The sequence below is a fragment of the Cheilinus undulatus genome, linkage group 22 (genome assembly GCF_018320785.1).
Source record: "Cheilinus undulatus linkage group 22, ASM1832078v1, whole genome shotgun sequence".
Taxonomy (NCBI): domain Eukaryota; kingdom Metazoa; phylum Chordata; class Actinopteri; order Labriformes; family Labridae; genus Cheilinus; species Cheilinus undulatus.
In genome coordinates this window covers 4,807,835-4,829,071 of record NC_054886.1, presented here as the reverse complement: position 1 = coordinate 4,829,071, position 21,237 = coordinate 4,807,835, and the positions used below count along the sequence as shown (strand labels likewise).

The 21,237-nt window shown below is 37.4% G+C and overlaps 2 protein-coding genes and 1 non-coding gene across 4 annotated transcripts in view; 1 reads left to right on the top strand and 2 right to left on the bottom strand.

The window, feature by feature from the left end:
* Nucleotides 1-1,310, bottom strand: part of kirrel1a (kirre like nephrin family adhesion molecule 1a) — an 86,697-nt gene extending 85,387 nt beyond the window's left edge. For both annotated transcript variants that reach the window (XM_041779466.1, XM_041779467.1), the window contains exon 1: nt 1,034-1,310. In XM_041779466.1, the coding sequence (XP_041635400.1) occupies nt 1,034-1,079 (46 nt within the window). In that variant the 5' untranslated portion in view covers nt 1,080-1,310. The remainder of the gene's footprint in view (nt 1-1,033) is intronic.
* A 6,452-nt stretch (nt 1,311-7,762) lies between these two features.
* trnar-ucu lies at nt 7,763-7,836 on the bottom strand. The gene has a single exon. It is a non-coding gene; the product is annotated as a tRNA-Arg (tRNA).
* Nucleotides 7,837-13,640: 5,804 nt separating this feature from the next.
* On the top strand, nt 13,641-19,459 carry LOC121504854 (C-type lectin domain family 10 member A-like). Its single transcript, XM_041779928.1, has 7 exons — nt 13,641-13,683; nt 14,014-14,109; nt 15,847-15,948; nt 17,457-18,197; nt 18,293-18,435; nt 18,627-18,736; nt 18,966-19,459. Exons 2-7 carry the CDS (start codon nt 14,037-14,039, stop codon nt 19,102-19,104), a joined length of 1,308 nt encoding a protein of 435 aa, XP_041635862.1. The 5' UTR covers nt 13,641-13,683; nt 14,014-14,036; the 3' UTR covers nt 19,105-19,459.
* The last annotated feature ends 1,778 nt before the right edge of the window (nt 19,460-21,237 follow it).

Genomic DNA, 21,237 nt, shown 5'->3' with positions numbered 1-21,237 from the left:
TTTAAGTTATAAATATGACTTAAGATTATTAAGGTTCTCTACTTTTTGATACCTTTGATCACTGGTATTGGCCAGTATACAGAAATGTTGCCAGTGATTTTGTGCAATTTAGACAGTGTGAAGGAGTTTATCAGTAATTTAAGAAGACTAAAAATTGCATTCATTACAGGATGTCTAGGACTTCTATTTAAATTTTATTAAACAGATATCAATGTCATTAAATTTTCACCAGAATGGAATCAAAGTTTATAATGTGATTTTTTTCATATCTTTGCAGGCAAAATTCTGAGGTAAGCATTGTGAATAATCATCCAGGTAAAAAGGTATGGAGATATGATTGCTGGTCCCTATCGCCCAGCCCTAGGTGGTGTGAGTGAGGGGAGGGTGAGGCAAAGGGTAGAGGTTTATAAGCTATCTTTGACTACATGGGGTTGGTAGCAGCGGTCTCACTGACTGACATGCTATTCAGACGATAGCAGCGTGGTAGTGCTGCTGGCATGTAGAGCAGCGCTGGTCAATCACTGTCATTCCCGTCACGTCCTCAGCGCCTCACCACGGCCCGTCTGAATAACGGCACCGTGGGTTTGTCATAAGCAAAAGGTCATTTCGGCCGACGGGCGCGCGCGCTCGCCAGTCATGTTCAAGTTGGCCGCACGCACGCGCCCAACTATACGCATGTATTTGTGCAGAGGCGCGCGACAATGGCGATAAAAAGTGTGGTTATCCATTGCTGCGGTGCGAACACGCAGTCACACACGCGCACCCTCTCGCTCTCTGTCTCACGTAGCTGCACGTGCATGCACACGCGCGCGCACACACGCCTAAGGTGATCCATTACTGCAGCTCATATGGGAATGCTATGAAATCATGTTTTACTGCTTTCTTTTTTCTCTCTCTCTACAGGCTTCTGAAGGCATACCAACGCACTGAGAGCTCGGCGAGGTTTTCAGCCTCTGTAGTTTGAAATAAAATCACACTCTGACATTTTAAACCGCGGAAATACGCGCTGAAAATAAAAGAAAGGTTGTCTTACCAGTTTGAAAACTCAAAGCCAAACTCAGGAGCAGCAGCCTCTGCATGGTTCAGCCGACCAATAAGTCCGTTATTGGCTCAAACCTCCGTGAGGACAGCATCAAAAAGCGGGAGTAAACTGACTTTAGGGATAATTATTCAAAGGAAATAATCCTCCTGTGGTCTTCCTCCTCGTTTGTCCCCTCACTCGGGTTAGAGTCGCTCAGGTTTCACACCATTTCACTGCTTTTTCTCAGCTCTCTCCTCTTCTTTGCTCTCCAGCGACAGTCCGTTTTCTACTCTACGCTGAACCGTTAAACTAGCGATGACGACATAGGAGACTTCCGGTGTGTCCTTTCAACATAAAATAGAGGTGGAGGAAGTTGGCGAGACTTTTGAGATGATTGATAGATATATTTTTAAATTAATTGTAAAAGACATTTCTTAATATTTAGAAAGAAGGTAACTACTTTTAAAGAATAAACTTATTTCGTGTAGCCACTATTCTTATAGTAACTTCAGATAGATACAATATTTCTAATCTGTAGGCTACTTCTGAAGGCATAAAGGCCTCTGTGTTTATTGTTAACTTTTGTTTTTTAGGATATTTTATCATTGAAATGCCCACATTGATCAAGAACTGATTATTATTGTCCGATTTTCCTTTAAAAATCTATTCAGAAACTCTGTATTTATACTAACTGATACCTGCAGCTGCAGGTCAGTCATTCTCATCCTCATGGTAGAATCCCAAACTTTTTAGTAAGTCATATTAGTTTTAAAACAGTAATAACCTGTTAAAATTTGGGCTGAGGGGTGCAGAAAGCCTAGTGGTGAGATTGCACCCATTGTTTACAGACCAGACTGTGGCTAATGTTCCTCTGCTTTCTCCTATCCACTGCTCTCCTCTCTAAATAAAAGCATGAAAACCCCAAAATGAATCTTAAAAATATCTGTTAAAACCAACAGGATAAAAGCTAGTTGGTGTACAAAATGAAATGTCAGGAAGGCAGAAAATACAGAAGAAAGAACTGAAATAAGGGGAAAATGATTAAATACTTGCCAAAAGAGGTGAAACAAAAAGGGGGGGATTGGCAAAGATGGGCAAAAAGTGGCAGAAATTGGCAGAAAAAAGTGGTTACAGAATGGAAAAGTGGGTTAGGAAAAGCAAGAAAAGGTTAAAATGGGCAGACAATGAAAAAAAAACATTAAAAAGTGGTTATAATTGGTGAAGGGTGTCAACAACAGCCAAAACTGATGGAAAAAAAGTGTGGCTAAAGTGGTGAAAATGGATTAAATAAACAAGATAATGTTAAAAGCTGTCAAAATTGGATTGATATTTGAATATTTGGGCTGTGGTAAGAAACTTGAATAAATCCAGTTATCAGGAGGTAAAATTTGCTTCATGAGAAAAATCAAATAATTACATAATTGCATAATCAGACTGAGTTTACTTCTTAGATGTACAGACTTCAGTTTTAAGAGTATGTTCCCTCTTTAGCCTGTTGAATATATGTGTTTAGTTGGTTGGCTAATAAAACCAGCTGCTACATTACAGACTTTTATCACTAAGGAGGTTAACAGCTCCAATTTTAATGCTGTTTCTGTGAACTGAACACACAAAAACATTCAGAATCAAGTACCTGCATCTATTCTGATTTTTTCGAACATAAATTTTATTTCTGACCGTCAATAAAACACAAAAAGTTAACTCCTCAATTGTCACTTCGCTCTACTTCCGGTTTCGTCCCTGATATAAAGTGTCTAACTTGACGTCATACTCATTAACCGGGCATTCCTCTCTCTCTCCCCGTGCCTCTTCTGCCTCTGTCTCTCTCTCTCACGTCAGCAGCACCACAGCACTGCCCTCTCTCTCTCTCTCTCTCTCTCTCTCTCTCTCTCTCTCTGGATCTTGCTAAGGCCAACATCGACACAGAAAACTACAGAAATTTTAAATTAATAAATAAATAAAAACAAACCAGCTTAGAGAAGCATGATCATTTTGACAGTTTTGCTGTAGTCAGTTGTAACAGTGCTTGTTTTGGCCTTTTATTTTGTGCCACCAGGTCACAGAGTAGTTTTACAAAGCCTACCTTGATTTACCTCTGCCTGTATCAACTAAATCAGTGGTTCTCAACTGGTGGGTTGAGATCCAAAAGTGGGTCATGGGGTTGTCTCCTGTGGGCCCTCAATAAAGCTACTCCTGGAATAAGAGGGGGAAAGAAGTCTGTGATGTGAAGAGACTCCAACAGGGCAACAACGCTGCTGACAACACCTTCAAAGGCAAGGATGGGATGTTTGATAAACTTTAAAGGGTGAGACATCTTTAAAGCGAAGGACAGAATGTTCATGAAGCTGGGGATGTTGGGGGCTTTTCCTCCATTTTTGTCAAAAATTCAGGACTGCTCACAGAACTAGCTGGGCCCCTGAAAACCCCATAGACTGGGCCTTCCTAGGTTGTGATTTACTGATGTTATGTGAATGGGATCAGTAGCATTGGTGCTAGCATCCTGGCTAACTGCTGCTACATTTTGGAGCTGAAAATTGTTTCAAGCTATGAAAAAGTTCTGATTTTCAAATCAGTTATTCATGCCACTTTTTAACCCCTGTTTATCACCGTGTCCACACATTTTTGCATTATTAGTTTCCATATTAAACCCATTTTTGCCACTTTAACCACTTCATGCCACTTTTTAACCTCTTTTGGCAGCCTATTTTTGCTATTTTAATCAATTTTTGCAACTCATAAACTATTTTTGACTTTTTAAACTACCCATTTTTTGGCCTTTTGTAACCCATATTTTCTCCTAATATACCATTTTTGCCTTTTTTGACAACTTTTTGCCACTTTCAACCCATTTTTGCCCCTCTTTAATCGCCTTTCACCACTTTTTAATTTTCAAAATAAATTTTGGGTACTTTTAACCCTTTCTAACCGCTAAAAACCTTTGTTTCCTAAAATTCTTAAACCGCTTTTCCCCATTTTGCCCTTTTCTCACCTTTCATGGTCCTAAGTTGCTGCCTTTATCTCATTTTTGCCTCTTTTAACCCAATTTTGACCTTTATGTTGTAATTATTTATTTTCCCCTTAAAGTGATTTTAGTCCATTCTACTTTTTCTCTCGTGTCGTGACATTTGTGAACATCATTTCTTGGCCTTGAAGTCTGGCATTACTGTCTGAATAGTTTATTTTGATGTGCCCATCAACATTATTAACATTAACAATAAAGGTCAAACCTTTTTAAGAATACTGCACAACAAATAAGTAAACAAATAAATAAAATTCACTTGTGTTGCTTTGATAAGACTGGGTTTTATTCAGGTTACATATAAAATATAGCTATCACAGCTTAATTTAATAATGGACCATGATTTTCCTGACCTCCATGGGTCACCTGTCTTGTTGGGGCCCAGAAAGCTCCCCTCTTTATCCCCCTTATGGGCGGCCTTGCAATTAGTCAGCTATAGTTGGCAACTCTTGAAAAAGTGTGTGGAACTGGTGAGTAAATTTCAGTCATTTTTACTGGATGTTACCTCATTTTTCACCTTTTCATGGGAAACACAGACGGCTTTCCCAAGCAAGTGAAGTAATTCCTTGTGAAATTGCCAAAGTTTCCATTCAATATCAGGAAAATAGTCCATCCTGCAACATTCCCCATGAAATGCATCTGTGTGGTTGAATTTTTTTATAAATCTGGGTCACAATTTCTCATAAGGAGGCGGTGATGAGTCCTGATGTCAAACCAGTTGAGAACCACTGATCTAAAAAACTCTCAAGAAGTTATTCAACCAGCAAACAGCCCCTTAATAAGCAATCACGACCACATTTTCCAAAATCAAATATGTTTCAGGAAGATTTTGCAGTTTTAACAGAACAAAAAGACCGGACCAAACAAGAATTAAATGCAAAAGGGAAGTTTAGATCATTTTTAAGAGAGATGAAGCATCCTTAAATTTCATCTCAGCACCCCTGAAAATTACTAGAGCCCTACAAATGTTGCAAATATTATTTAAGCAAGCATATTACTAAATACTTACTAATAATACAATTTCAGGATCCAGAGTAAATTCATCCATTAATTGTTTAGAAATGGACTCATACTTTACTGCATTCATAGTGGAAATAGTCCTAGACGTGTCCCTAAAGATCTGCTCTTAAAGCAGCCTCTGATTTAGTTTCTATCATGGTAAAACTGAGTAAAACAAACTATATGGAGGCATGTCCACTCAGGGCTTCCATATCTCATTGACGTATGGCTGTTTGTTCCCAGGTGTACATTCACGGCCAACTAAAAAGGCTCCATGACCCACTTCTAGGTCCTGACCCACCAATTGAGCACCATTGCTCTAAGGCAGTAATACTCAAAATGTGGCTTTTTGTGATTATTTGTGGCTCTTAATTTCAAATATTATTCTCCCAGAAAACCTTTAAGGGGGGGGGTTACCATTTTCAAAATCTTTGCCACTTTTCACCCATTTAAGCAACCTTTTGCCATTAAATACCACTTTTTACATTTCTTTTTGGCTATTTTGCAATTTCTTTTTGCCACTTTTCCCCATTTTTTCCACTTTAATCCCATTTTTGCCCTTTTCACCTTTTTTGCCTATATTTAAGCTACCCTTTGCCATTAAATATCCCTTTTTCCAATTTTTTGCCCTTTTTTGCAACGTCTTTTTGAAAAATTTTCTCAAGTTTTGCCACTTTTATCCCATTTTTTGCCCCCCCCCCTTTTTTTTTAACCTTTTTTTGCCACTTTTTTGTCCATTTATGCAACCTTTTGCCATTAAATACCACTTGTTTCCCTTTTTCACAATTTTCTGCCACTTTTGACCTATTTCAGCTACCTTTTGCATTACATACCACTTATTTCTTATATTTTTGCCACTCTTGACTGCTTTTTGCCATTTTATTCACTTTTCACTCATTATTTTGTCACTTATCACCCATTTTTGCAACTTTCTGACTATTTTTCCACTTTTCCTCCCCATTTTAGCCACTGTTCACCCATTTTTGCTGTTTTTGGACCTTTTTTGCCATCTTTAACTTATTTTTATTACTATTTCAAGCTGTTTTTTACCACTCTTCACCTCTTAGATTGTGGCTCTTGCAAAGATATTTTTCAACAGTTTGGCTCTTCGGTTGAGCAGGGTTCAGTAGCTCTGCTCTAAGGTATAATAAGGATACTGATTTCCCAAAATGTTTAAATTCATCAAAGATGCTCCTGTGGAGTGTGAGGCTCAGTAACAGGAAATCATTGCAGATAAATTCAGGCTCTACTTTTCAGGAATGATTTTAAGTACTCAGAGGCAGTATACCCTCGTGATCAGATTAGATCATGGTGATGCTTCCACCGCTGTCACAGCTCGGTAAACCTCCACGGTGAGCCGGTCTTCCTCCCTCCCGCCTCAGGACTGGGGGAATGGCCTAAACTGGTGCTGCAGCGCCCTCTTGTGTCTGTGACCCGGAACGACCCTGCATCAGCTTGGAGCACAACTGGAGCAGAGTTCCCAAAAATACCTGCACATGCACGCACACGGGGGGGGGGGACGCACGCGCACCTTTACTGGGGCTGTTGTTGGAGGGAATTAAGATGTAATAGTCTGATAAGAAATGTGGATATTTTACCTTGAAACGTTGACCTGCTTCTTCTATTTTAGCTGTTTGCCATCACTAGAAGAAGAAAAATGTGAAAGAAAATGTTGTGAACGGCTGGAAAGAGAGTAAAAAGGCATAGGTAGTCATTTCTCTGACAAAGAGAGCCCTACAGTCTAGCAGGAATAAAAACATTCTTCTATTTTCCTTGATCAATAATGCAAATAAAGCTTCTAAACACCAAAGAAATCCGTAAAAATGTCCTTGTTTTTTATTAATGATAAATAATTATCTTCTTATTCAGTGCCTACATATGCTTGATTCTGATTGGCTGCAGCAGTGTACGTTATCACATTAATGATGATGATTACCATAATTATAATGTTTATGAATATTATTGTAATTATTATATCATAATGATTATAAAACCATAAAAACTATAAGTAGAAAGAGAATATGTATAATGGTATTATAATATTTATATAACATAATAATATTAATAATTATCATTAAACGATTGGTGTAGAAAAAACATGCAGTAATTCTTACAATCTCAAAAAAACATTATGCTATTGTTGTCCTCCAACATCATTGCCATTCACTACAATAAACAGATGAGTGCTTTATTGTATTTATTTCAATGAGCAAAATTTGATGTTTTCCTTTCTGGTGTTGCTTTTTTTTTTTTTTTTTTTTTATTTTTTTTTTTACCTTGTCAGACATCTCTTTGTGGAAGGGTTGCATCTTAAACAAAAGATAAATAAAATACGTTATATTATTTTAAAAAAAATAAGATTTCTGTGAATATTTTAGGATTTAAATATGACCCCTGTAATATCAGATTAAAAAATCAATCAATCGAAAGGCTGGAAATTTCTGTCCACAAGGCTAGCTCATTAGGTCAACATGATTATATCCAGACAATGTGTACTCTAGATTTATCACTGTAATTTTAACGTTCAGGTGTAGTTCAAAGATTACTCCAGTGATGCACACTGGAGCAGTGATGGAGGATGCTGCCCATTTCTCCAGCCTTCCTCTCGTTGCTGCATTTACAATGGAGGACTAAATATCTTCCTGCTTCACTCTGCAGACAAAATATCATCACCATCAGATAAAAATGACCGCAGGTCTGCCGTGTTGGCACACAGAGTGACTCATCTCTGCCGGGACTCGAACCCGGAGCCTCTGGATTAGAAGTCCAGCGCGCTATTCCATTGCGCCACAGAGACTGCGCCAGGATAACCCGGGTCTGGCACGGTTTAGATACTTCATATCCTTCCCGTATCACCGCTCTCTGCATCCTCGCAGCATCAGGACCAGTCTTGGCGGACATGTTTGTAGTACCGCGAGCGACCACCAGAGGGTGCTATTGCTGCGCCGTGAGGGGGGGAGTTAAGTCAAGTGAGACTGAATAAAACAGGAAGTGGACGCCACTGGTTGAAAAAATAAAAGTCTGTTTTTGTCATGCGGCTATTTAAACATACTTTTAACATCTATTTACTATAGAAGCTTTATTTGGGAAATTTTGGGTGATGGGTGGCTGAGATAAAGCATGTTGCAGCAGATTTGAAAAACATAACATATGGTAAAGTTATTTTGAGAAGAACAAAGAGGCATGGAATAATGTTTGGGTGGTTGCACCCCAAATTTTGATTATTTTTAAGATGCTCCAAATTTCTTAATTCTTAAAAATTGACTCAGTAACTACTGTACAATCCTGGCAAAGTTTAGGAAAGAGACTTGATGTGTTTCAAATAACTTGAATAGATGTGCACACATGCACACACACACCTGCATAAATACCTTCATACACACAGAGAACAGGCTCTTTGTTTTCTTTTTTTTTTTTTTCATTGTTCCCCGAACCTGTCACTAGCCTGCATGTATGTTATCTATCCTGTCCTGTTACATGTCTTTGTCTCTGTTTTGTCTTGCAAAACAAACAAACAAACAAACAAAAAAAACATGAATAGATAGATATATCAAAGTCCCACAGTTTCAGTTAATTTTTATCGGATTATTTCTTTTAATTAATTAATTTCATTCGGATGTATTTAAGATAATATCTTCCCTTTTCTTTTCTTTCCAGTTAGTTACATTTTTATTTTATAGTTCTAATACATCAAAATAATGTTGATTCAAGTATTCTGTTAAATGTTCATGAGCTAAAATGCCTGCTTGCCGTTAAAGAACGTTAATTATAGACTGCAAATAAATAACTAAAAGTCACTGTGCATTTACAACGCGTTATGCGTGCTTTTATTTTGTAGGATCCTAACACGGAAGCTTCGTCCATTTAAGTTAGCTTAATAATTTTCACTCATGTAGCATCCACTGAGCCAAAATGGTGCCCGTTTCAGCTTTTAGTTCCCCCCTTTTCATCACAATATTATTATATACAGATTGTGTCGGCGTTTTAAAACAAAATCGGTATTTTCTTCGTTAGTATGGCCTCCTGGTTAGCCAAAAATGCTGCCTGCTAGCCACTGTTAGCCGAACAGCCGTCGAGAGAAAACACGGAGCATCATTCTGATTTACGGTGAAATAACAGCGGATGTTTTCTAATATTAATGAACAGCCGGCTTAAATTTTAATCAGTGCTAAGCAGACGTGTTCGTCATTTTCATAAATACACAGTCGTGTTATTTCTCCCGTACATTTAGTACTGAATCTCCTGAGTGTCGCTCCTGTAATATGGAAATAGCAGTTACACTGAGATTGCATCAGATAACCCATTACAGCAGCCTGCACGCGCTTTTCACCACAGCGTGACACTGAAATAAATGACATGAAGCTGCCTTTGAACTCACTTTTGTCAAGGACACTTCAGAACAAAGGAGCAGATTTTTGTTCATCTGGAGTTTTATGTGTCTTACAACCGCAGTGAGGTCTCAGAGCATTTCTGTTCACAGGGGTAAAAAAATATCTGAATGCTCATGTAAGTCGAGCTATCTTTGAATTCACACAAAACAAAATAACCCCTCTATTATACTAAAAACAGCCGTTTTAATAAATAACACTGCCTCTAAAACTGAATGCTCTCTGAAGTCCAGCTATCTTTTAAGTCACACAAAGCACAATAACCCCTTTATTATACTAAAAACAGGCTGTAAATCCTAAACACATATTTATTTAAACTAAATCTGAGCAGACAAAGCTTCCGTAATAATATAATAATAATCATAATTTGAGGGATTTTTTATTTATTTATTTATTTGGCTTTTTTTAGGGGGATGTGCTTTGATTTTTTTGTTTTTGTTTTGTTTTTTTGTATTTTCATAGAAACTTCTGAAATTTAGGACATCTGATTTTTTATTATTATTATTATTTATTTGGGGTAGGGTAGGGTCCTTTCAAATGTCCAGAATTTTTATTTGAAATTTCAAGGAATTTGTTTGGATGTTTGGTAGAATTTTCTGTCATTTTCACAGAGTCTTGGAAAATATAGATTTATTATATTTGTACATTTTGGGGAATAAGTTTGAACATTTTCTGATTTTACACCCTATAAGGACATTGAGGACAAAAATGTCCATTGTAAAACATTCATGAAAATTATTATGAATATTTTCTTCTTCATTATTCAATCAATACTTTACCAACTTCAATATGATCAGAGCTTCCAAACATTTAAATATTTTGCTGAATTTAATTTTCGTTAAATGCCAGTCTGAATACAGGAAGTCACTGCTATTTTTTAATGAAAACGCCTGAAAATGTCTTATTTTCTAAAAATAAAAAATAAAATAATAAGAATGATGATGCCAGGTGGCTGAAGGATAGGTCCAAGGTTGACAACAAATACATTTTGATGCATTGTTATTTTTGTGTAGTGTCTGATTTAACATTCACTTTCATCCATCAATGAATTTTTCAGCGTAACTTTGTGTATTTTGCATATCCAAATTTATATCAGAATAAAACACAGCTAAGCTTTTTGTGGTATCCCCAGTACACAGTGATCGACACCAAAACATAAAAATGGAATTTAAATATTTTACAGTTTTCATATATCCACCACTTGACAACCCATTTCCCAGTAAATCTACCTCAGCTGTTTTAAGAAATGAATATTTTGCTGCATTCTGCAAGTTTCAAGCAACTTCAAAACTTCCTCATTTTGCCAGTTACTGGGAAAATGTCAGCTAGAGAACTGAAATGAAGCTGAAGAGAACCGAGAGACACTGTAACTGAAAAATAGCCCAATCCCCAATCATAAATCATATGTAAAATAATTAATTTTCTGTCTGATTGTCATATATACAGTGACTTCTTATATTCAAATGGGAATTCAAGGGTTAAAATATGAAGATAGATGAGATAGATGAGGAGTTCAGACATCCAGAAGGAGCTAGAAGTGGAGCCACTGCTGCCTCACAGTTGAAGGAGACCGTTGCAGAGCATACAGGCTGTCACATACTATTTAGATGAAGTCTGATTAAGCTTAAGCTGGTTCTCTTTGAGTTTGGGTCAGTTTCAGGGTGGAAAGTTGCTTTTGGGACCCATCTGGATGTAAGAGAAACATTCTTTAACAGTGTCAAATATCTAACAAGTGTTCTTAAATATTACTGTATTTATAATATCTCTTATCTTTATCATAGTGTTGCACAAGTTTCTAATTGTTTAACACGCCCCCATAGTCAAATGTCAAACTGTCTGGACAAAAGCACTAAGAGGCTGATAAAAAATGTTCATAAGTAATTACTTTAACCAAATTTAAGCCTATAAAAGCTCAACCCATTCTGTAGCATAATCTTTTCATACCCCAATTCATGAATGTAGCAAAAGGGAGAAATTCTTCATAGTGTCATTAATGAATGAGAAGCGACTGAATGAATCAGTCAACAGATTGAAATTTGTGTTAAATAGAATAAAATAAGATACTGGTAGGGGCCCTGCTCCTCTTTTAAAAATGTCCAAATTGTTTGGTCCAGAGCTGTGAAATAATGCAAGTAAATTTAGTTTAACTATACTAAAAATATTGCTCATAAATGGGAAAATTGGGAAAAATGGGAAAAAATTATGGTTTTAAAATGCATAGATATTTGTAAAAATAATGCAACATTTGTTGCTTGGCTAGCTGGCAAAGGGGGCCCCTGTGTAATATCCTTTCTGGGGGCCCAAAATCTCTTGCTACACCCCTGCCCCAATTTATATGCAGAAGGCAAAACTTGCAAAGCTAGTATTTCCAGTATCATTTGTCCCTAATATACAGTGACTGACACCAAAACACAACCTAAGCTAATGTTTGAAAATGTTCTTTAATTTTTATCATTCATAGTTGTCACAGCTCTAGATGTGACACCATGTAACAACCCATTTTCCCTGTATGGCGACCTCAGCTGTTATCAGAAATGAAACTTTTTCAACACTCAAGCAGTTCCAGACTTCCTCATCTTGCCCATGTTACTAGGAATATATATATATATATATATATATATATAGATAGATAGATAGATAGATAGATAGATAGATGGATAGATATCTATATCTATATATCTATATATCTCTATATATATGTATGTATGTACTTTAGTATGGAGTTTACCCCCCTTTTGCAGCTATAACAGCATCCACTGTTCTTGGAAGGATTTCCACAAGATTTTGGAGCGTTTCTGTGGAAATTTGTGCTCTTGCTGCTACCGAAGGAGTAAACTCCACAGAACTGCATTAAGTGAATCATGACGACTATAGACATATCAATACACGGCTTTTGTCATTTTTGAAAAGAAAACAACTCGTTGCTGTTATTTGTTCTTCTTTTAAGGAAGAAATGTCGTCAAGTTCTGATAAAACTGGCGCTTCAGCAGCATCCACGCTAAGCTCTTCCGCCATAATTGCACCGGCCTCTTGATGCTGCTTGCTTACCCCACGACTCTGCCACACCCGAAAGTACTGCCCCTCGTCAATGATTGGTCCTGTCACTTTCTAACTGGGCCCAAACGGTTCAGACGGGAGCTTTGCAAGATGGATTCGCCAGTAAGAAACAAGGCAATGGGTGAACCCATCTGCTATGCAAGGCTAGGACGAGAAGGCCTGGCTCACAGTCTCCGCTCTAGTTCATCCCAAAGGTGCATGATGGGAAAAGCTGGTTCTCAGCTGGAACCAAAGAAAGAGTTGGTTCTTCTTTGTGAACCGTGACATCATCAGTGGGCGTGTCATATTCTAGGTTGTGAAGATGAGTGGAAAATGGAAAAAAATTGTCTGCTGGGGAGACAAAATGTTAGGTTGAGATCTTGGCATCGACAGAATTCCAGGTGACGCTGCAGAGAAGTACAAGGAAGAGTGAGTGATATGCTGAACCGGCAGAATAGATGGTGAAGTTCTGGCTTCATCAAAATGTAAGACCAAATAATTAAACTGAAGAAGCTGCCTGAGTGACACGGAGTACGTCCTCCTTTTTTGGTTCCGCTTGAACTGGTGTGAATGTGGGCTAGTTCACCAGAAAGCACCAAGGTTCTGAGACTCCAGAGCAGAGCCAGAACCAGATTTTACACACCTGTGGCAATGGGTCTGAAAACAAGCACAATATTTGTCCATATTTTGTATTTCAGATGTGAACGCAGGGTCAGGAGTGAATGAAGTAACATCACAACTGGTATGTTTTTTCATTCTCTATTGATTTATGTTGACACTGCCCTGTTCTCTGAACCAATGGGCTTACAATACCAAGATAAATCCTCACACCCACCTGATTAATGCAAATCAGCCCAAGAATAGCTAGTACCGTCTATTATTTCCACTAACTCTTTGATTGACCTCAGTGGGAAAGTCATTAAAAAGGAACAGAAATTGCAGAAGGTTGAGATTTGGAGCCAAACAGATAGAAACTCCTCCACGATAACTGCTGAACTTCCAATTCTTTTATTCAGTTCATTTTTTTTTTACCTGAAAGATTTTCAGGTGAAGTTATTCCGATTCTAAGAATGTGAGTAAAGTAGATATGTCAGGACTTTTTTAGAGAGTTTAAGTGAAGACAAACATCTGATGACATGGATAAAAGGAGCTTCCTGTTATTTGCACAATAAATATCTCTGCAGATGTGATTTCACTTCTTTAATCTTCTCCACTCTGAGGTAAGCCCACATTTAGTCTTTTTCCATTTCGGTGACTAAATATTTCACTTTAGTTTACTTTCATCACAATTTTAGTCAGAATGTTAATTTTCAATGATTTCATTCATACTTAGATGAGCCTTGAAAGCTTGTTTTTGCAGTCTCTATATCACCTCTGTGACTATAGATTTAAATTTATTTTGACTTGAAACTTTATGATTGATGCTGCATCTTTCTTGACTGCATGTTTATGTTTGAACTGAGGTATGCTAAAGAAACAAAGGTGAAATCAAACATCAAACTACAGATGTTTTTAAAGAAGAAACTTTGAAGATTGTTGTTCTCTTCTAGAATACAGCGGGACCATAATCAGAATGGATCAGATGGAGATTGAAGACAGCAAACATATGACCAAGAAACTCACAATGAAGGGCCTCATTACAGAGGGTACAGTATGAACCTGAAAACACACTAAAACAGGGGAGAACAAGATAGTGACAAAGAGTACTAACCACTGTTAATTGTGTTTTATAGACTAATTAAATCCTCAGAGCCATTTTTACAGATGTTAACCTTTACATATGCTTATTTGGTAGTACTGTTGATTAGTAAAGGTCCAAATCTAGACATTTTTTAGTATTCAAATCCTATGTTTTATGTTAAAATGTTCTTAGTGGCTGCCCTCTACAGGGCAAATCTGTCTACTGCAACTGAACTTTTTTAATTGGCTGATCTGGTCCTCCGTGAAGTTAGTGGTGTTGTCTGTCGTTGCCACAGAGCTCAACAGCTACCACCAACTTTTTCCACCCACAGCAACTTCAGTGTTACTTGTGTTTACCTCTGGAGTACAGCGGTAGTTTTAGCAAGACAGATCACAGGCAGATACACCTCAGCAGAAACTCCTAAGTTCAGTAACTCTTTAGAAACAAACTTTGTGATAAACTTAAACTACTGAATGCATCAAAAGACCATATAATTAAAAAATACTGTTGTCAAATTATAGATACCTTTTAAACCAGGGTTGTCAAATTCAATCACAGAAGGGACCGGATTCTGAATTAAGGTCTAACCTGAGAACCTAACAGGGTCCACATTTAACCAAACTGTCAACCTCATTTTCACCAGTAATAAACTGTGGGGAAAAGGAACTTGCACTGATGATAAATGATTTTGAGATTTAAAAAGACAAAATGATTAGTTAAAAGGCTCAAAAGCTGAGATAAAAAGTCAATCGTATTAGTTCAAAAGGTCAAAAAACAAATTTAGATGTTAAAATAATGCTTTTAAAAGGCAAATATATTAAAAATAAAGTCACAATCATGTTTTTAAGGCTAAAATATGACTTAAAATTTCAAAGGTCAAAATATGAGATAAAGGTCAAAATAATAAATTGAAAGGTTCAAACAACTAGATAAAAAGTCAAAATTATAAATTGAAAAGCTCAAAATTTAAGATTAAAAGTGAAAATAATCAATTGACAAAGTGTGTGATTAAAAGTCAAAATTATACATTGAAAAAGACTAAATTATTAGAAAAAGTCAAAACGTTAAATTGAAAATGGTCAAAATATGAAATTAAAGTCCAAATAGTAGATTGAAGTCATACTTGTGCGATGCAAAATTGAAAAAAATGAAATGAAATCACAAATTGATTTATTTTCTCACATTTCCCCTTCTCTAATTATTTTTATTCCTTATTTTTTCACATATTTTAATTTTAACAATTTTAAACTGGAAGAAATCTGCAGACCTTATATTTTAGGGCCAGTTATAATAAGAATATGATCTTGCGGGCCGTATGTAACTGTACCACAGGCACCCCTGTTTTAAACTGAATTATTCTCTGCATTTCAATCACAGCTCTAACTGAAAGAGTAAACTTGTATTATATTGTATTTCAAAACAAAATTTTATTCTGTTTTATTATATTTCATAATGTTGACTTTTAGATTGTTGGTTCAAATGAGAGCTGCAGCAGTGTGGTCTGAAATCATGACTTAGAGCGAGGAGAGAGCTTCAGAATCAAATACAGAGTTTAACTGTTAGATATAAAGAATTATGCAGGAGTGCATGTACAAAATGACTACCTGAAGTCAAATGATCCCAGTTAATGTATGTAGATTTTTTTCATACCCAGTTTTACAAATCATGTTTAAGTGTTAAATTTAGTTTATGTCTCCTACAGTGGAACTTCACAGAAGAAAGCCTCCCTCCAGACGTTTCTCTGTCTGTCTTGGATTAATGTGTGCTCTCCTGCTGGTTGGAAACATAGGACAGATTCTCTACAGTGAGTCACTTCTCTGTTGATCTTTGTATCTAAAATCTAGAGCTACTGCAATCACATGCTTCCATGTGGATGTTTCACTCTCATATTGATTTTATAAATCAATCATGGTCAAAATAATTTGGCTTTTCTGACAGAAAATACTGAAAAATGTTTAATGCAAAAGTGAAAACAGATTTCTTGGTGCTGAGTCTCACAATTAGTGAAATGGGGATCACCTAAGTGCAGCGAATGTACCTGTGTCTAGAAAGTCCAGTCACTGGTTAATTAGTATTCCTGGCTACCATGACACTATGAAGACAAAAGAACACCCCAAGTAACTCAGAGAAAAGGTTATAAATATATAAGCCATGGGATGGATATAAAACAACTTCCAAGGCTCTGAATATCCTCCAGAGTTCAGTTAAATCTGCCTGGATCAGACCATCCTCACAAACTGAGTGAGCAAGAAGGAGACTAGGGAGAGAGGCCACCAAAACACCTATGACTGCTCTGAACGAGTTCCAAGCTTCGGCAGCTGAGATGGGAGAGACTCTGCAGACAACAACTGTTGGCTGAGTTCTTCACCTGTCAAAGCTTTATGGGAGAGTGGAAAAGAGAAAGACACTGTTGGAGAAAACTCAGATTCAGTCTGGACTAGAGTTCACCAAAAGGCATGTGGGAGACTCCATGGTCAAGAGAAAGAAAGTTCTTTTGGTGCTTTTCCAAAATGGTGCTTTTGGGCCATCAGACAAGATGCCAGTCACACACCATCCCCACTCTGAAGCATGGTGGTGGCAGCATCATGCTGTGAGGATGCTTTTACAGAAGCTGGCCCTGGTAGGCTTGTAAAGGTAGAGGGTAAAATGAATGTGGCAAAAAATAGGAACATCCTGTAGGAAAATATCATTGAGTCTGACACTGAGAAAGACAATGACCTGAAGCGTTCAGCGAAAGCTACACAGAAATGATTGAAAGATAACTAGGGGCTGTTCTGGAGTGACCGAGTCAAAGCCCAGACCTCAACCCAAACAGAATTTGTGACTGGTCTTAAAAAGGGCTGTTCACACCTGATCTCTGTGCAACCTCCCTAAAACTTCCATGTCAAGATATGCAAGCCTAACTGAGACCTATCCACACAGACTTAATGCTGTGATGCAGCCAAAGATGCATCTACTAAATACTGACTTACGCAGTCACTTATTTTACATCACGTATTGCTTTGTAGAAATCTATTTTCACTTTGACATTAAAGAGTTTTTTGTTGAAAAAAATGTTGTCAAAAAAGACAAATTAGATCAGCTTTGATTGATTTATTAAAGGGTAAAACATTCAAGGGGGTGAATAATTTTTTATAGACACTGTTCAACTGAAGGGTCATTAAAATACTTTACTTGACAGTACAGTAGGTCATGAAGAAGGGCTAGGTTGTTTTTTACATCACCCTTGTATTATGACGTCGCATTCACGAGAATGGTCAGGACCGAAACCCTTCAAAGAAGTCACATTTTTTCTTCATTTTCCTCCCACAGATCACATGTTCATCCATCCCATATCAGCTGACTTGATTCAGGCTGGAGCTGCAGAGAAGTTACAGTTAGAGGCCACATTGACTAACCTGACAGAGGACAAAGACCAGCTGCAGAAAAGCTACAACACCTTAAAACAAGAGAAAGATCAGTTACAGACAAACTATAGTAACATGCAGAAGAGCTCTGATGAACTGCAAAGAGAAAAGCATGAGTTGCAGAGGAATTATTCCTCTCTGGAGACCAGCTACACTGATCTGAATCAGAGCAAATATCAACTGCAGAGCAGATACCAATCACTGTCCAGAGACAAGGATGAATTAGAGCAGAGTTATAATGATCTGAGGAGGAACAATGAGCAGTTACAGACAAACTACAGCAGTTTGGAAACAATTAGAGGTGGCCTGACTAGAGAGAGAGACCAGATAGAGCAAAGCTACAGCATCCTGAAACAAGAGAAAGATCAGCTGCAATCAAACTATGAAGGCATGCAGAGGAACCTGACCAACCTGCAGAGAGAAAAGCATGAGTTAAAGACACAGTTTAATGAAGTAAGAACAAACAGAGATGAGCTACAGAGGAGCATTTCTGCACTGAAGAGTGACAAGGACCAGCTGCAAAGAAGTAAAGATAATTTACAGAGCCGATATAATACTCTGCAGAGGGAGAAAGATCAGCTGAGGACTGACTACAACAGTTTGACAGCAGTGAGAGATCAGTTACAGCAGAGGGTCAACAGGATGGGTAAGATGTCAGTCATTAAAGTTTGTTTTATCAGTCTACAGTAGGTTGGTGTTCACAGCCTGATTAATGGTTTTCTCCATCTTCTAAATTTATAGATCGGGCTTGTCCATCAGGCTGGAACAAGTTTGGTGAAAGCTGTTTCTATGTTTCATATAAATCTAGAAGTTGGTCTTCAAGCAGAGACTTCTGCAACTCCAAAGGCGGTCATCTGGCAATCTTAAACAGCAGAGATAAAATGGTGAGAAATCTATCAGAGAATCAGAGATACTGTATGTAGAATTTTGCACTTAAATGTCTATATGAACTTCAAAAAGACTATTTAGTTCTTACATTGCCTTAAAAAATGTTTTGCTAGGTGAATCAATTAAACAGTATTTGTATAGCAGTGATTACAAATACATCAAATCCATCACTCTTTTTATTTTACAGAGGTTTTTCGAAGGGTTTCTGGAAAGTTACACACATGCCTGGATTGGTCTGACTGACAGAGTTAGTGAGGGGACCTGGAGGTGGGTGGATCAGACCTGGCCCTCAACAACGTAAGTTTTTACTCCCAGACTGTATGAGTTGGTTCAGTTCCTGCACCTAAACATTCTTGGTAATTTCTGACTAACACTCACAGAGACATGGACTGAGACAAATGTTTTTATCTTATGTGAACATATATAAAGATGCTAAGGGTCTTAACAGCTAGACTCTTATATCAGGAACAGCATGTCTAACATAAAGATGATTAACAGCTAATTTCTCTGATGTCTTACTCACCAGATTCTGGGGGTCTGGGCAGCCTGACGACTATAATAGCGGTGAGGACTGTGGAGAAATAAGGAAGGAAGGAAGTGCTGTGGACTGGAATGATAATGACTGTAATGTTGAACGTTTCTGCATCTGTGAAAAAGCCTTGTAATACACAATAAAATGCAATGACCCTCTCTACATTGACATCATCACAATCATCCCTTCCAGCTTGTAGTCACAGAACCTTTTCTTTATCTTTCTTTCCTGGTTAAATCAGGGAAACCTTGATGCAGTGATCTGTTGATCATTTCAGATATTATTATATTGCAGATGATTGGAATTGACTCAGATGATTCCCACTATTGCTCAATTATGAATCACCACAGACCTTGTGTATAATTGATTTGAATGCACACAAATGACTGTACAGTAATGATTTATCCTAATGATATGTTAGAGGGCGTATACAGACATTTGTATTAATAAATTACTGTCCAAAAATCTCAAGCTGCTTTGAGTAAATGTTTGATTTTAATAAAAATGTCAAGTGCCTAAGTGAAAGTTAGCATGCATGTTTACACTCAATGATAATTTTCAAACTTCCTTCCCTACTAAGACTGCCTATGTGCAAACTCTAGAAAGACAATTTGTTGAATATTAAGAAAATCACAAGAAACATTTGAGACGCAAATGATGTAATGTAGAACTGGCTGTTTTAAAGCTAAAGTTGGGGCTGCGCCTCATGTACGCAGGCAGCAGGGGTTAAAGTCCAGCCTTTGGCATGTCATGGCACCGCATGTCATTCCCAACTCTCTCATACCTGTGTCAGGCACTATCCATGGTCCAATCTCTCAAATAAAGCCTCAAAAAGCCCCAAAAATAAATAAATAAAGCTAAAGAAGATAGATCTAAGTGTTATGGACTTCCATCAGAAATCGTCTAGTCATTAAACCAGCACAAAGCTTTGTTTGTATATGGACAAAAGCAGAAGAGGCAGGGAAACATTCTGATATTCATCTTATTTTTTACATAGTGCAGTGGTTCTCAACCTTTTCAGCCCGCTACCCCCAAAAATAAAGGTGCCAGAGACCCCCACTGTACCTAAAGGTGGTTGAACACAGCCATGCACAATTAAGAATAGTCATGTGCAGACAGGGCCGTCCATAAAGGGGATAAAGGGGAGAGCTTTCTGGGACCCAGCCAAACTGGGGGCCCATGGAGGTCAGCAAAACCATGGTCCACAGTAAAGTTAAGCTGTGATATCCATTTAACCTGAAAAACCACCCTTCTCAAAGAAACAAATCTCTTTTAAATCATTTGTGTGGTAGAAAGTCTTCTTAAAAATGTAAATCTCTCTTGTTAAAAAGATTAAAATGGTTTAAAAATTGTTAAAATGGGTTAATAATGGCAATAAATGGTGGAAAATGTGGTGAAGTTGGATTTTAAAAGTAGCAGAAATGGGTTAGAAATGGCAAAAATTGGATAAAAATGGCAAAAAAGGTAAAAACGGGTTAAAGTGGCAAAAATGGGCAGAAATATTGATAAAGGGGAGTTCAAATGTGGCTGAAATGGCTTTAACTTGGCAAAAATTGGATGAATAAATTATATAAACAGGCAAAAAGGGTAACTGAGAAAGCAAAAATAGGCAGAAATTGGTTAAACTAGCAAAAATTGGCATATCAAATAGTGAAATGTGGTTAAAATGGGGGAAACTGGGTGTAGGAAGTGGTTTAAAGGGGTTAATAGTAGCAATAATGGGTCAACAGAGGCAACATTTAGCTTAAATGGCAAGAAGTGATTAAGAAGTGGCAACAACAGGCAGGAAAAAAGTTGTGGAAAAGTTTAAAACTGACAAAAAATAGGTGTTAAATGGTGAAATGTGTTAAAATCGGTGGGACAAAAATGATGAAAAGAGGTAAAAAAAATGGTGTAAAGTGGCAAAAGTGAATTTAAGTGATATTTTTAGGTTTTTTAGGGCAATTGGAGACCACCCTCTCAGTGTCTTGCGACCCCCATGGGGGTCCTGACCCCAAGGTTGAGAACCACTGGACTAGTAATATGGCAGCACAGTTTAGATGGCAGCGATGGTGAGCCCTCGACTGATTTTTCACACCAATAGAGACAGTAATCTTAAACATTCTAATATTCAGCCTCTCTGAATCAGCAGCCTTTGTTTTCCCTCTCTCTGTCCCGTTTATTTATTTTAAAATACATGAATAAACTCTTATCAGTTTCCCTGAAGAGGCTGTAACTCTGGTACCATCTACTGGATGGTAGATGGCATTATTTAAGCATTGATGAT

What these genes read in the sequence shown, in the direction of transcription:
- LOC121504854 (XM_041779928.1), top strand. Translation starts at nt 14,037, where the DNA reads ATGGATCAGATGGAGATTGAAGACAGCAAACATATGACCAAGAAACTC. An exon ending in GCAGAGGGTCAACAGGATGG is followed by an intron (nt 18,198 to 18,292) that starts GTAAGATGTCAG and finishes CTAAATTTATAG; the next exon opens with ATCGGGCTTGTCCATCAGGC. An exon ending in CAGACCTGGCCCTCAACAAC is followed by an intron (nt 18,737 to 18,965) that starts GTAAGTTTTTAC and finishes CTTACTCACCAG; the next exon opens with ATTCTGGGGGTCTGGGCAGC.